General features: G+C 45.6%; 1 protein-coding gene and 1 non-coding gene across 2 annotated transcripts in view; both read right to left on the bottom strand.

Annotated features, from left to right (window-relative positions):
- RIN3 (Ras and Rab interactor 3) overlaps positions 1 to 5,411 on the bottom strand; it is an 86,868-nt gene extending 81,457 nt beyond the window's left edge. The window contains 1 exon segment of the mRNA XM_029071473.2: positions 5,198 to 5,411. Coding sequence (XP_028927306.1) covers positions 5,198 to 5,350 — 153 coding nt within the window. The 5' untranslated portion in view covers positions 5,351 to 5,411.
- On the bottom strand, positions 3,540 to 3,612 carry TRNAT-UGU. The gene has a single exon. It is a non-coding gene; the product is annotated as a tRNA-Thr (tRNA).
- Positions 5,412 to 12,765: the final 7,354 nt, after the last annotated feature.

Below are 12,765 nucleotides of genomic sequence, written 5' to 3'. Positions count from 1 at the left end.
GAAAAAAAACCCAGAAAGGGAGAAAGCCTTAGACAGGTAGAGCCCTGAACTAATATTAATTTCAGCCTTCAGTTGGAAAAGAAATGTTTTTCCAGGAAAATAAAAGTCGACTTGGAATGACTATCAAGGAGAGGCATGTGGGTGTGCTGGAAAGTTCTAAAGCCTGCTAGGGAATGGTGTCTTTGATTTCTTTTGGCCTGTTCCTCCGGACTGTGAGATTCAAGTTTGCAAGAAGTCTGCTGGGCAAATGCATAAAATTACTAAGAAAGGAACTTACTTTTTTCAGGGGATAAAATTTTGCTTTCAGCCCCCCAACTTAGGGCTCAGACCTATATCAGCTCCCTGAGGAGGGTGACTTGATATCCTAGCAACTAGTTGATCGCCAAGAACTGTAGAGGAATCAAGAGATGTTGATGATGATGAAGGAACAGAATGAAGTCCAGGTGGCTCTTGCACAAACCTGGAGCTTCAAAATGCTGGGAGAGCAAGTGTGAAGGCCAGTCTGAAAACATGCTCCACTGACTCCCGGGCTCAGAGTCTGTGGTTGGGAACAGGGGCCCATCAGCATCAGAGCTGCCTTTCGGCTAACCATCCTTTGAGGATTGATGCATTGTTGCGATCCATCAGTCAATCTATCGATCGTATTTATTGAGCACTTACCATGTGCAGAGCACCGTACTAAGCACTGGGGAAAGTACAATACAATAGAGTTGTTGAACACATCTCCCCGTCCCCAAGGAGCTTACAGTCTATTGGAGGAGAGCTACACTAAGAACCAGAGCCACCCACCATGTCCCTTCCTCCTGACCCCCCGGGGGAACCTTCCACCTGAGGTTCACATCAGCCCCTGCTCTATCCCAGAGTTGGGGACGACTCAACCAACTGCAGATTGAGGTCTTCTCTATTTTTAGAACATTGAGGTCACCACCATAACTGCAGTAGTGACCTCGGGGACTGACAGGCCTGAATGTGCCTGCTCCTTGTGTTTATCGTCACCTTTGTCTTTTTAATTTTTGTTCTCCTTTTCTGCCATCAACTACCTTCTCTTCCCTACTCTTCAATTGTGAGTCCCTTGCAGATCAAGGATTGTGTCTATATCTCATCCATAGTAAGCACTTATAAATCAATCGATCCTATTCATTGAGCACTTCCTGTGTCCAGAGCACTGTACTAAGCTCGTGGGAAAGTACGACAGAGTAGGTAGACATATTCTCTGCCCACAACGAGTTTACAGTTCAGCCACTGCTATTACTACTGTTACTACTAACCAGTGCTGAATGACCACACAGCGGTTGGCCATGCATCTACCACTTTGGCCTCCTTGAACATCTCAAAATGCACCATGAGTGAGAGACCTGAGGCTGGTTCATCATTTTCAATGGGAGACGCCAACTTTCATGAAAGTAAGTAGGTCTCCTCTAAGAGGGAGTGGAGCCTGACCGGGAAACAGTGATGTGGGATTTGAATTTCAGACCTGGCTCTGCCTCTGCCTTCCTAGGTGGATCTCATCTAACCTACTTGGGGCCAGGCCTTATCTATAAAGAGGTATATGTGATACTGCACAGAAAGACTCTTGCAAGAAATAATTAATTAGGCTGAAGGACTAAAATATAATCCCTGGGACGTGTGGGTCAAAACCATTAAATGGCAACTATATCGATAGAAGATATGTTCATAGATGAAAACTTTCTGCTCTGAAAGGCCCATCAAGTCTTATGAGAGACTGGCCCCAAGAGTCAAGAGACCATAGGAGGTAAAAATATTCCCCATCTGATCTATTTTTAATTTGAAAATGGTTCATTATTCTAATGATGGCCAGTTTGCAAGCCAGTGGGTAATTCCTGGATTTCCTTCAGGCTAGGGTTAGTGCTTGATTATACAGAGGCCTGAAGTTTGATGTTGTAATGCTGCCTGTGAATTATCCAGTCATGGACTTCTCTTTTTCCTCCTACTTCTTCGTCATCATCATCATCACCACCCTCCTCCTCCTCCTCAAGCTTCTCCTTTTTGTCATCTCTTTTATCCACTGCTTCTCTTTTTTGAGAAGCAGCCTGGTCTAGTGGTCCTGGGAATCAGGAAACCTCGATTCTAATCCCAACTCTGCTACTTGCCTGCTGTGAGACCTTGGGCAAATCATTTAATTTTTCTGCCTCAGTTTCCTCACCTGTAAAATGAGGATTCCACCACTTAGACTGTGAACCTAGTGTGGGACAGGGACTGTGTCTGATCTGAAAATCTTCTATCTACCTGCAGCACGTCTTAGCACAGTGTTAGGCATATGGTAAACTCTTAATGCCAATTATTATTTTGGAGAACCCTAGAAGAGAATGACTATGGGAAGGATTAAGACGGCAGAACTCAAACAAGTTAGTTTCTCTCCTCTTTAATGGCTCAGTAAAAATTTGGTAGGATGTCAAAGTCATTGGCTAAAGTGAGGTCTAGTTTTCTTTTAATAACCTGTCTCTTGCTAAAACTTTACCAAAAATAATTCAGAGTGGATAGGATAAAGGAGAGTTGGCATCTGGCAGCACCACTCTGAAACTCTTTAAGAGTGAAGACTTGGGATTCCCTTCTGAACTTGAGGCATTTGTTAAGCGCTTACGAGGTGCCTAATGCTATACTAAGTGCTGGGGTGAATATGAGGTCTGACACAGTCTCCATCATACATAGAGCTCCCAGTCAAAGTAGAAGAGTAATAATAATAATAATAATGTTGGTATTTGTTAAGCGCTTACCATGTGCCGAGCACTGTTCTAAGCGCTGGGGTAGACATAGGGGAATCAGGTTGTCCCACGTGGGGCTCACAGTCTTAATCCCCATTTTACAGATGAGGGAACTGAGGCACAGAGAAGTTAAGTGACTTGCCCACAGTCACACAGCCGACAAGTGGCAGAGCTGGGATTCGAACTCATGAGCCCTAACTCCAAAGCCCGTGCTCTTTCCACTGAGCCACGCTGCTTCTCCACAGTGCTCTGCAATAGTGAGCACTCATTAAATATAACTGATTGATTGCTCCTTCATGGGAGGAAACTGAGGCACGGAGAAGTTATTAATGATGATGATAACAATAATAATGAGGGCATTCGTTAAGTGCTTACTATGTGCCAAGCACTGTTCTAAGCACCAGGGTAGATACAAGATAATGAGGTTGTTCCATGTGGTGTTCACAGTCTTAATCCCCATTTTATAGATGAGGTAACTGAGGCCCAGAGAAGTTAAGTGACTTACCCAAAGTCACACAGCAGACAAGTAGCAGAGCCGGTATTAGAACCCATGACCTCTAACTCCCAAGCCCCTGCTCTTTCTACTAAGCCACGCTGCTTCTCGTGACTTGCCCAAGATCATTCATTCAATAGTATTCACTGAGTGCTTACTATGTGCAGAGCACTGTACTAAGTGCTTGGAATGTACAATTCGGCAACAGACAGAGACAATCCCTGCCCAATAACGGGCTCACAGTCTAAATGGAGGAGACAGACAACAAAGCAAAACAGGACAAAACAAAACAACATCATAAAATGAAGTATCAAGATCGATGCAGGCCCTGGTGAGATTTGAACTCACAAGCCCTGGTTTACAAGACCAATGCTCTAACCCCTGATCTACAGAGCCTCATTAATGGAGCAGTGTGACTTTAATCATTTTTCCTGCCTCCCCCCTGAGAAGAAAGAAGCTGTTGGCAGCTTTCTGCACTCCCTGGCTTCCTGCAGACCCAAGCCATATCCCAGCAGTCCACCTCCTTCCTCGGCCAGCGGCAAAACTGTGTTTTCCCCACACCATAGTCTTCCGATGGAAGTTCAAACTTGGGAAACAAAGACCTCCTTTTTCCAAAGGAAAAATAACACAAAACTTAAAAAAACTGTGAGCTCGTTGAGACTGCTCTATTTTGCTCAGGGCAGAAATTATTCTCAATTTCATGGGAAGGAGAGGGTAGCAACCCAGGTATTTCTGGAGGATTACCTGCCAGAATCAACACCAGATTTCATATTTCAACCTCGCCATTTATTCCATCTCCCTCAGTTACTAATGAGAGGCAAAACACTGCATGAGGAAAAAAACAAAACAACCCCCCTTCCCCCAGCAGACTTTTGCCTACAGGACCAATTAGTTCCCCAGATCTAAGAAAATGAGAAACTCACATATACTGAACTCCCATTTACTGAAGGTCTAAACGTGGTCTGGCCGGGGGCTGCTGGAGCCACCGACCAGCGCCTCCCACCCCACCTGACTAGTTACACAGGAAGAGATGGCAGTCCTGCTCCTGGCCGTACAGCCCCCAGCAGCATTTCCCCGTATGCAGACCTTCCTTTCTTAATTAGAAGGTCCTCCTCTTGCTTCTGCAGCAGCAGAAGAGAGGGCAGAGGGCAGAATGTTGCCTCTCTCCTTCTTCTCGGAGGTCAGTGCTAGTTTGCAAAGGCAACATCAAAAATTGGAGCTCCCGTTGCAAAACATCATAGGTTGGCTCTCTCTGTCCCCAAACTAGGTTAAGGAACACACCCTTTCCCAAGGGGTTGGGAGATGCCAGGATCCCTGTTGGGCTCAGATGGGGACTACCACCACACACCACTATGCCAAAGCTACCTAAGGTCTTACAGCCTAATACAGAGAATATTCCCGCTCCAGGAGGACATGGTCTGGGGAGATTGGGGAAGGCTTGGGGAGAGGCCAAGGGCTCTCAGAGCCAGGAGTTCTGCTCTCAAGCTGTCGCATATCATGAACTTATTCTTCTGATGGCATGGCTTCTCCAGAAAGAGCCATAGAGCCACACAACCATGTTTATCGTAGCTCAACCGAAACGACCAGCCCAGCAGACAATGTGGAAGACAATGTTTCCAGAGATTGGAATAAACCACCAAAAGTGATGACACAACCAATATCAGAGCAGAGTGTGAGCGCAGCCTTCTGCAACAGAAACTACCTTGCCATGCCTCATCTCGCAAGCAGGAATGAGACACTGGGCCAGCTTCAGCTCGTTAACATCCTGGTTTTGCCCATGTCTGCTGTGTTACCTTGGGCAAGTCATTTAATTTACCTCATCTGTAAAATGGGGATTAAGAGTGGGAGCCTCATGTGGGACAGAGACTGTGTCCAACCTGATTAACTTGTATCTACCCGAGCACTTAGAACAGTGCTTGGCATACAGGAAACCTTTAACAAGTACTATAGTTATTATTATTTATTATTAAAGCCCACTCACCCCAGCCATTTCCTGATGGAGGATCTCCTTGGCTCGTTCCCGGTCCATGCCCAGCTGCAGCCACACCGGGCAGGTTTTGATGAGCTTCTCAAGGACACTAATTCCTCGTAGATTCAGACATTGCTTCATGGGGGTGAGAGGACCTGACTCCATCCTTTCTTTGTTCTTCTCCTCTGTCTCCTCTTCTCCCTCCCCTTCACCAAGATCTGTAACAGGACTGAGAGGACAAAATGACATGGTCATCATTGAGCAGAAATCCTGAAGGAGAGTATTATACAGGCATTTATTGAGCACCCACTGGATGCATCTCCCTTTCAGGCTTGGAACTCTCCACTGCTTTTTGCATTAGAGATTGTGATCAATACTTTTTCTTATGGTATGTAAGCACTTACTATGTGCCAGTCACTGTACTAAGCCCTGAGGTAGATTCAAGGTTGGACACAGTCCATGTCCCACATGGGGCTTATAGTCTTGTCCCCATTTTACAGATGAAGTCACTGAGGCCCAGAGAAGTTTTCTTGCCCAAGGTCGCACAACAGACATGGCCTTATTTAAATATGTTTTATTAATTGGCTTATTTTTTACATGTATCTGTATGAGCCAAAAATAACCAGAGAACTGAACATAATACCATAATCAGACTGATATCACCTTAACATTTCTTTCTGTACAAGACAGAACCGAGTTTACTTGCTGCTTTAACAAACCCAAGGTCTTGTGGGTAAGATAACTGTCAATATCCTAAAACTGGTGGCTTCACTGTAGTCACCAGTGCCCACTGAAAGATTCTAATAATGACTAGGTCTGAAAACAAGCTGTTCTCAAGGTTTCCTGGGACAGACAGGGATCATGCTGGTATGATGATATATAATAGGGAGATATTCACTCTTTTGGGGCTGAAGAGGGAAGTTTAGAATACTGAGTCCCACAAGTAGTGTTGTATTGGCTCATTTTCTGTGGTAGACAACACTTGAGCACTCCCTATGTGCTAAGTGCTGGGGTAGGCACAGGATTATAAAATTGGACACAGCCCCTTTTCACACAGAGCTTGCAATCTATGTGATCCCTTTTGCGGATGAGGAAACAGAGGCCCGGAAAGGTTAAATGACTGGCCCAAAGTCACATAGTCAGCCAGTGGCAAAGTTGGGACTCCTGGTTTCACACTCTTTCCACTAGGCCTCACTGTTCCTACTGAAGCACTCTGTTATATAGAGAAGCAGCGTGGCTCAGTGGAAAGAGCATGGGCTTGGGAGTCAGAGGTCACCACTCCACTTGTTAGCTGTGTGACTCTGGGCAAGTCACTTCACTTCTCTGAGTCTTAGTTACCTCATCTGTAAAATGGGGATCAAGACTGTGAGCCTCAAATGGGACAACCTCATCACCTTGTATCCCCCAGAGCTTAGAACAGTGTTTTGCACATAGTAAGCGCTTAACAAATGCCATCATTATTATTATTAAACCTGTTACAAATCACTAACCCTCATTCAATCCCACCAAAATGATGAAAATGAAAGCTAGTGGCAAAGGGGCAGACCTAGCTCCATCAAGCTCTGGTTCACACCACTGCACAGAAACAGACTGCTGAAAGATTTGGGGAAAAATAAGCAAGGAGGCCTCTCTCAAGATCACACCTAGAGAGTTTCCAGTACACTACTGGTCTTGGCTATGGGAGGGAGAGTCAAGCAGAGGCATACCCATTCCTTTCCTCGCTTGGCCAGTGGCTAGAGAGTGGAAGGCAATCTGCTATAACTCAAAACTCACCTGTGTTGGGCAGCAGCAGTATGGGAGAGAGTCAAGGGTGGAGACTCAAATTAACTGTGTGGAAGAAGTCAGTGGTAAACCACCTCCATATTTTTACCAAGAAAACTCTAGGGATTCACTGCCAGAGTGATTACAGGTGGAGGTGGGGCATTCTGGGAGAGATGTGTCCATGGAGTCGCTTTGGGTCCGAAATGACTCGACAGTATCAGACAAGAGAAGCAGCGTGGCTCACTGGAAAGAGCACGGGCTTTGGAGTCAGAGGTCATGGGTTCGAACCCCGGCTCTACCACTTGTCAGCTGTGTGACTTTGGGCAAGTCACTTAACTTCTCAGTGCCTCAGTTACCTCATCTGTAAAATGGGGATTAAGACTGTGAGCCCCACGTGGGACAACCTGATTCCCCTGTGTCTACCCCAGCGCTTAGAACAGTGCTCGGCACATAGTAAGCGCTTAACAAATACCAACATTATTAAGAGAAGAAGCAAGGAGAGATGTGCCATGCACTCCTGACCTATTCCTGACCCAATCGCTGCTCCTCAATGCCATCACCTAGACCCTGGCTCACTTCTGCTCTCTCCTAAGAGGGTCTCACCTTCTACACCTCACCCTTTCACCCCTACCCCTCCTCCCAACTGACAGGGAAGAGAGAGGAGTCAGCCAGCTCATGGTCCCACAATTCCTAGTGTGGCCTAGTGAATAAAGCACGGGCCGGGGAGCCAGAGGATCTGGTTCCGCCAATTACCTGCTGGGTCACCTTGGGCAAATCACTTAACTTCTCTGTGCCTCAGTTTCCTCAGCTGCAAAATGGGGATTCAATACCTGTTTCCCCTCCTACTATGTGGGACTATGTCTACTATGTGGGACAGGGATGGTGTTCAGCCTGATTAACTTGTAACTACCACAGCATTTCAAACAGTACCTGACAAACAGTAAGCACATAACATATACTATAAAAAATGCCACCTTCACATTGTCAGCTCTCCTACTCTATCCCTCCCCTTCTTTTCCTTTCTTCCTCATCCACCTCTATCTTCTAATCCAACTATTAACTGCTGTCACCTACCTCCCTGCAGCCTCACCTCCAATATCCTAAGATATTTTGACATTTCATACTTTTCTTCTCTCCTTCCCCATCCTAATCCGATCCTTGGAGAACTTCATAACCCTGTGAACATTCTAACTTCACCAACTCTGGAATCCCACTCTTTCACCACAAACTTCTAACCTGCTGTGTGTCCCCCACAATCCCTTCCCGTAATTGCCCGCCCTCCTCCCCACCCTGACCTGGAGACCTCTGATCATGAGACATGTTTCACTTCCCAAAACCATCATGACCCATTTGAACTCTTTATCCAGTCTCCCCTATTTTGATGCACAAACCTACACCCTCAACTGGGTCCTATCTGCATGCTCCCCTGTCCCTCTGTTGATATCGTACCACTGGCCCACAGACCTGGACCACCTCCACAATTTTCTTCCTCTGCTCCTGTGTGAGAAAAGGAAGGGCTACTGGTGGAAATCCAGGCACCAAGTCAAAGTCAACTCTGGCCACTTCAAATTATCTTTACAAGCTATAATTCTGCCCCTTCGTCTGCCCAGCAACACTACTTCTTCTCCCTCATTGACTCCCATGCCTATTACCCCACCAACTATTCCGGACCTCTAACTCACTCCAGGAAGCCCCAGAACCCCCCTTACTGCTGCCACTTTGTTCACCTTTTCTTTCAATCGTATTTATTGAGCGCTTACTGTGTGCAGAGCACTGTACTAAGCACATGGAAAGTACAATACTGCAATAAAGAGACACAATCCCTGCCCACAATGAGCTCACAGCTTAGGGGGCGGTGGAAAAGAGGTAATGGAGCCTCATTTTGCAAATGAGGGAACTGAGGCTCAGATTAATTAAGCAACCTGTCCCAAGTCACACAGCAGGTACATGATAGCCCCAGAATTAGAACCCAGATCCTCTGACCCTCAGGCTCTTCCCACTAGGCCACACTGCTTCTCCTTGAACCAGGGTCCTGTCTAATAATAGTAACCATTATGGTATTTGTTAAGCACTGAAAACCAGCGTGGCTTAGTGGAAAGAGCACGGGCTTGGGAGTCAGAGGTCATGGGTTCCAATCCCGGCTCCACCACTTGTCTGCTGTGTGACTTTGGGCAAGTCACTTAACTTCTCTGTGCCTCAGTTACCTCATCTGTAAAATGGGGGTTGAGACTGCAAGCTCCATGTGGGACAATGTGATTACCTTGTATCTCCCCCAGCGCTTAGAACAGTGTTTTGCACATAGTAAGCACTTAACAAATGCCATTATTATTATTATATGCTCTTATTGGGGTATTAAAATGTACAAGGGACTCATCTAGGATTAATCTCGAAAGGTTGCCTGGTCCATGAAAGGCCATCTTTTTTTTTGGATTCAGTCTCCTTCAGATATTTCTGAAGGAAAATACTTTAAGGCCATATTTCACCATACTTCACTCTTCTACCCAAATCATTTTTCTAAAAAAAAATTCCGTCCATGTCTCCCCACTCCTCAAGGACTTCTAATGGTTGCCATCCACCTCTGAATCAGATAGAAACTCCTTATCATAGGTTTTAAAGCCCTCAACCAGTTCTCTCCCTCCTACCTCACCTCAATGATTTCCTACTACAACCTAGTCCCCACACTTTACTCCTCTAATGCCAATCTACTCACTGTGCCTTAATCTCATCTATCTCACCACTGACCCCTTGCCCACGTCCTTCCTCTGGCCTGGAACTTCCTCTTCCTTTATATAAGACAGGCTACTACTTTCCCCACCTCCAAAGACAGTCTTACTAAACACTCATCTTCTCCAAGAGGCCTCCCGAATAAGTCTCATTTCCCCTACTCCCTCTCCTTTACTGTATTCTATATACACTTGGATCTGTACCCTATAGGCAATTGATATTCACCCATCTTCAACCCCACTGCACGTCTACCAAGTCTACTGTATTACTGCAATAATAATTATATTATTAAATACAGTTATTTAATAATAATAATTACAATTACTATTGTTGTTACTGTATCTGTTAAGCACTTACCATGTATGATGCACTGTTCTAAGCACTGCAGGAGATACAAGCTAATCAGGTCAGACATAGTCCCTGTCCCTCATGGAGCTCATTGTCTAAGTTGGAAGGAGAATAAGCATTGAATCCCCATTTTACAGATGAGGAAACTGAGGCACAGAAAAGTTAAATGACTTGTGCAAGACCACAAAGCAGACAACTGGGATTAGAACCCAGGTCCTCTGCCTGTTTATTGTTGTACTGTACTTTCCCAAATGCTTAGTACTGTACTCTGTACACATTACGTGTTCAATAAATATGATTGAACGAATGAATGACCCCCAGACCCATATTCCTTCCACTATGCAACATTGTTAATAATACTAATTGTGATATTTGTTAAACGTTTACTACATGCCAGGCACTGTACTAAGCCCTGAAGGTGGATACCAGCAAATCGGGTTGGACACAGTTCCTGTCCGACATGGGGCTCACAGTCTCAATCCCCATTTTCCGGATGAGGTAACTGAGGCACAGAGAAGTGAGGTGACTTTGCCCAAGGTCCTACAGCTGACAAGTGGCAGAGCTGGGATTAGAACCCATGATCTTCTGACTTCCAGGCCTGGGCTCTATCCGCTATAACACTATAGTTTCCCAAAAGCTTAGTAATCAATTGTATTTACTGAGTGCTTACTATGTGCAGAGCACTCTAGTTAGCCCTTGGTAAAGTACAATATGACAGAGTTGGCAGACACATTCCCTGCTCACGAGCTTACAGTCTAGAGGAGGAGAAGGAAATTAATGTAATTTATAATATACAATTTGAAGATCTGTACATAAGTGCTGTGGGGTTGAGGATGGGGAGAATATCAAATGTCCAAAGGTCACAGATGCAAGCATGTAGGTGACACAAAAGGGAGCAGGATTCTGGGAAAAGCTTCTTGGAGGAGGTGTCATCTTAATAAGGCGTGGAAGGTGGGGAGAGTGGTGGTATGGAAGGGGAGGGAGTTCCTGATTTGGGGGGCAATGTAGGAAAGAGGTTGGCGGTGAGATAGGCAAGATTGGGGCACAGTGAGTAAACTGGCACTTGAAGGGCAAAGTTTGAGGGCTGGGCTGTAGGAGGGGGGAGAGCTGACTCAGTGCTCTTGTAAGCCAAATCAGACCCATCCCTGCCACAACTGAAACAGAAAAATCAGAATGATCAGAATCGAAACTTCAGAAGCCAAGAAGACTGTAAACCAGTGCAAGATCTTTTACTGAGCAAGGGATTCTACAGAGTCCATTTTACTCACATCTACAGCGCAGGGCAAAGACTGAGCTATTATCAAATAAACAAACACCTCACCACGAAGGCAGAGACTAAATCTCTTGTAGTTTTGAGCCCTACCAAGATTTTAGGTTTGTGCCTAATTGGATTGGGATTGAGGATTGGGAGTCCTCAGAAAATCATTATTTAATTTTTGACTCCCATTTTTTTTTTTTAGCTGTGGTAACAAATGCACGGGGGAATCCCAGATTGCAAAATTCCAAGTTTTCCATTTGCAGAGTTTCGCAGAATCTATTAATGCCTGTGTCCTTGCTCAGGAGACACCCTCGGTTAATGAACCTGTATTTGAAGTCCACAGTTCAGGAAGTGATACCTCAGTAATCCATTGCACAATATAGCACTGATAAACAGAAAAGGGAAGATTCTGTCCTCTGCTGATAGTTTCACATTGCTTAAGAGTTGTCCTAATAGCTGCATTTCATCCTCTAGACTGTGAGCTCATTGTGGGACAGAAACGTGTCTACCAACTCTGTAGTACTATCCTCTCCCTAATGCTTAATACAGGGCTCTGCACACAATAATAATAATAATAATAATGATAATGTTGGTATTTGTTAAGCGCTTACTATGTGTCGAGCACTGTTCTAAGTGCTGGGGTAGACACAGGGGAATCAGGATGTCCCACGTGGGGCTCACACTCTTAATCCCCATTTTACAGATGAGGTAACTGAGGCACAGAGAAGTTAAGTGACTTGCCCACAGTCACACAGCTGACAAGTGGCAGAGCTGGGATTCGAACTCATGACCTCTGACTCCAAAGCCCGGGCTCTTTCCACTGAGCCACGCTGCTCCAATAAGCATTCAATACTGGTTGATTTCAGAAATGGCTGAGGCAGATCTTGTGCTTATGTCATAAACTCCTCCCGATCCTTCAGGGTGAATGGAGAACCCAAGGACCAATTTTCTTGGCAAAGAACAGCTTCATAATCTCTGACTCATTGAACGGATGCTTTATAGCATATCACATTGGTGATGTGAAAACAAATGCTGCCATTGTCAGTGTCTCCAGGGCAGAGATTCGGTCTTTCATGCCTGTTGTCCTTTCCCAAGCACCCGGAACAGGGCTCTGGATCCAGTGTTCACTCAGTGAGGGGTCGATGGTGAGTAGGATGTCCAAGGAAAATCTTCATCCTCAGCTGATATGATGTTATAGTGTGGACAGGCAACAGCTTGGCCCTCACGGTGGCAATGGGGACTGTGCTCCCCAGAAAAGCACCATGGCTTAGTGGATAGAACACGGGCCTGGGAGGCAGAAGGCAGCTCCGTCACATGTCTGCTGTGTGTACTTGGGCAAACCACTTCACTGGGCCTCAGTGACCTCATCTGCAAAATGGGGATTAAGAGTGTGAGCCTCCTGTGGGAGGAGGTTGTGTCTACCCTGATTAACTTCTATCTACCCCAGTGCTTAGAACAGTGTTTGGCACATAGTAAGGGCTTAACAAGT

Source organism: Ornithorhynchus anatinus, chromosome 1 (assembly GCF_004115215.2).
Source record: "Ornithorhynchus anatinus isolate Pmale09 chromosome 1, mOrnAna1.pri.v4, whole genome shotgun sequence".
NCBI classification, from domain to species: domain Eukaryota; kingdom Metazoa; phylum Chordata; class Mammalia; order Monotremata; family Ornithorhynchidae; genus Ornithorhynchus; species Ornithorhynchus anatinus.
Note: the sequence above shows the minus strand (reverse complement) of the source record. Positions and strands in the feature narration are given on the sequence as shown.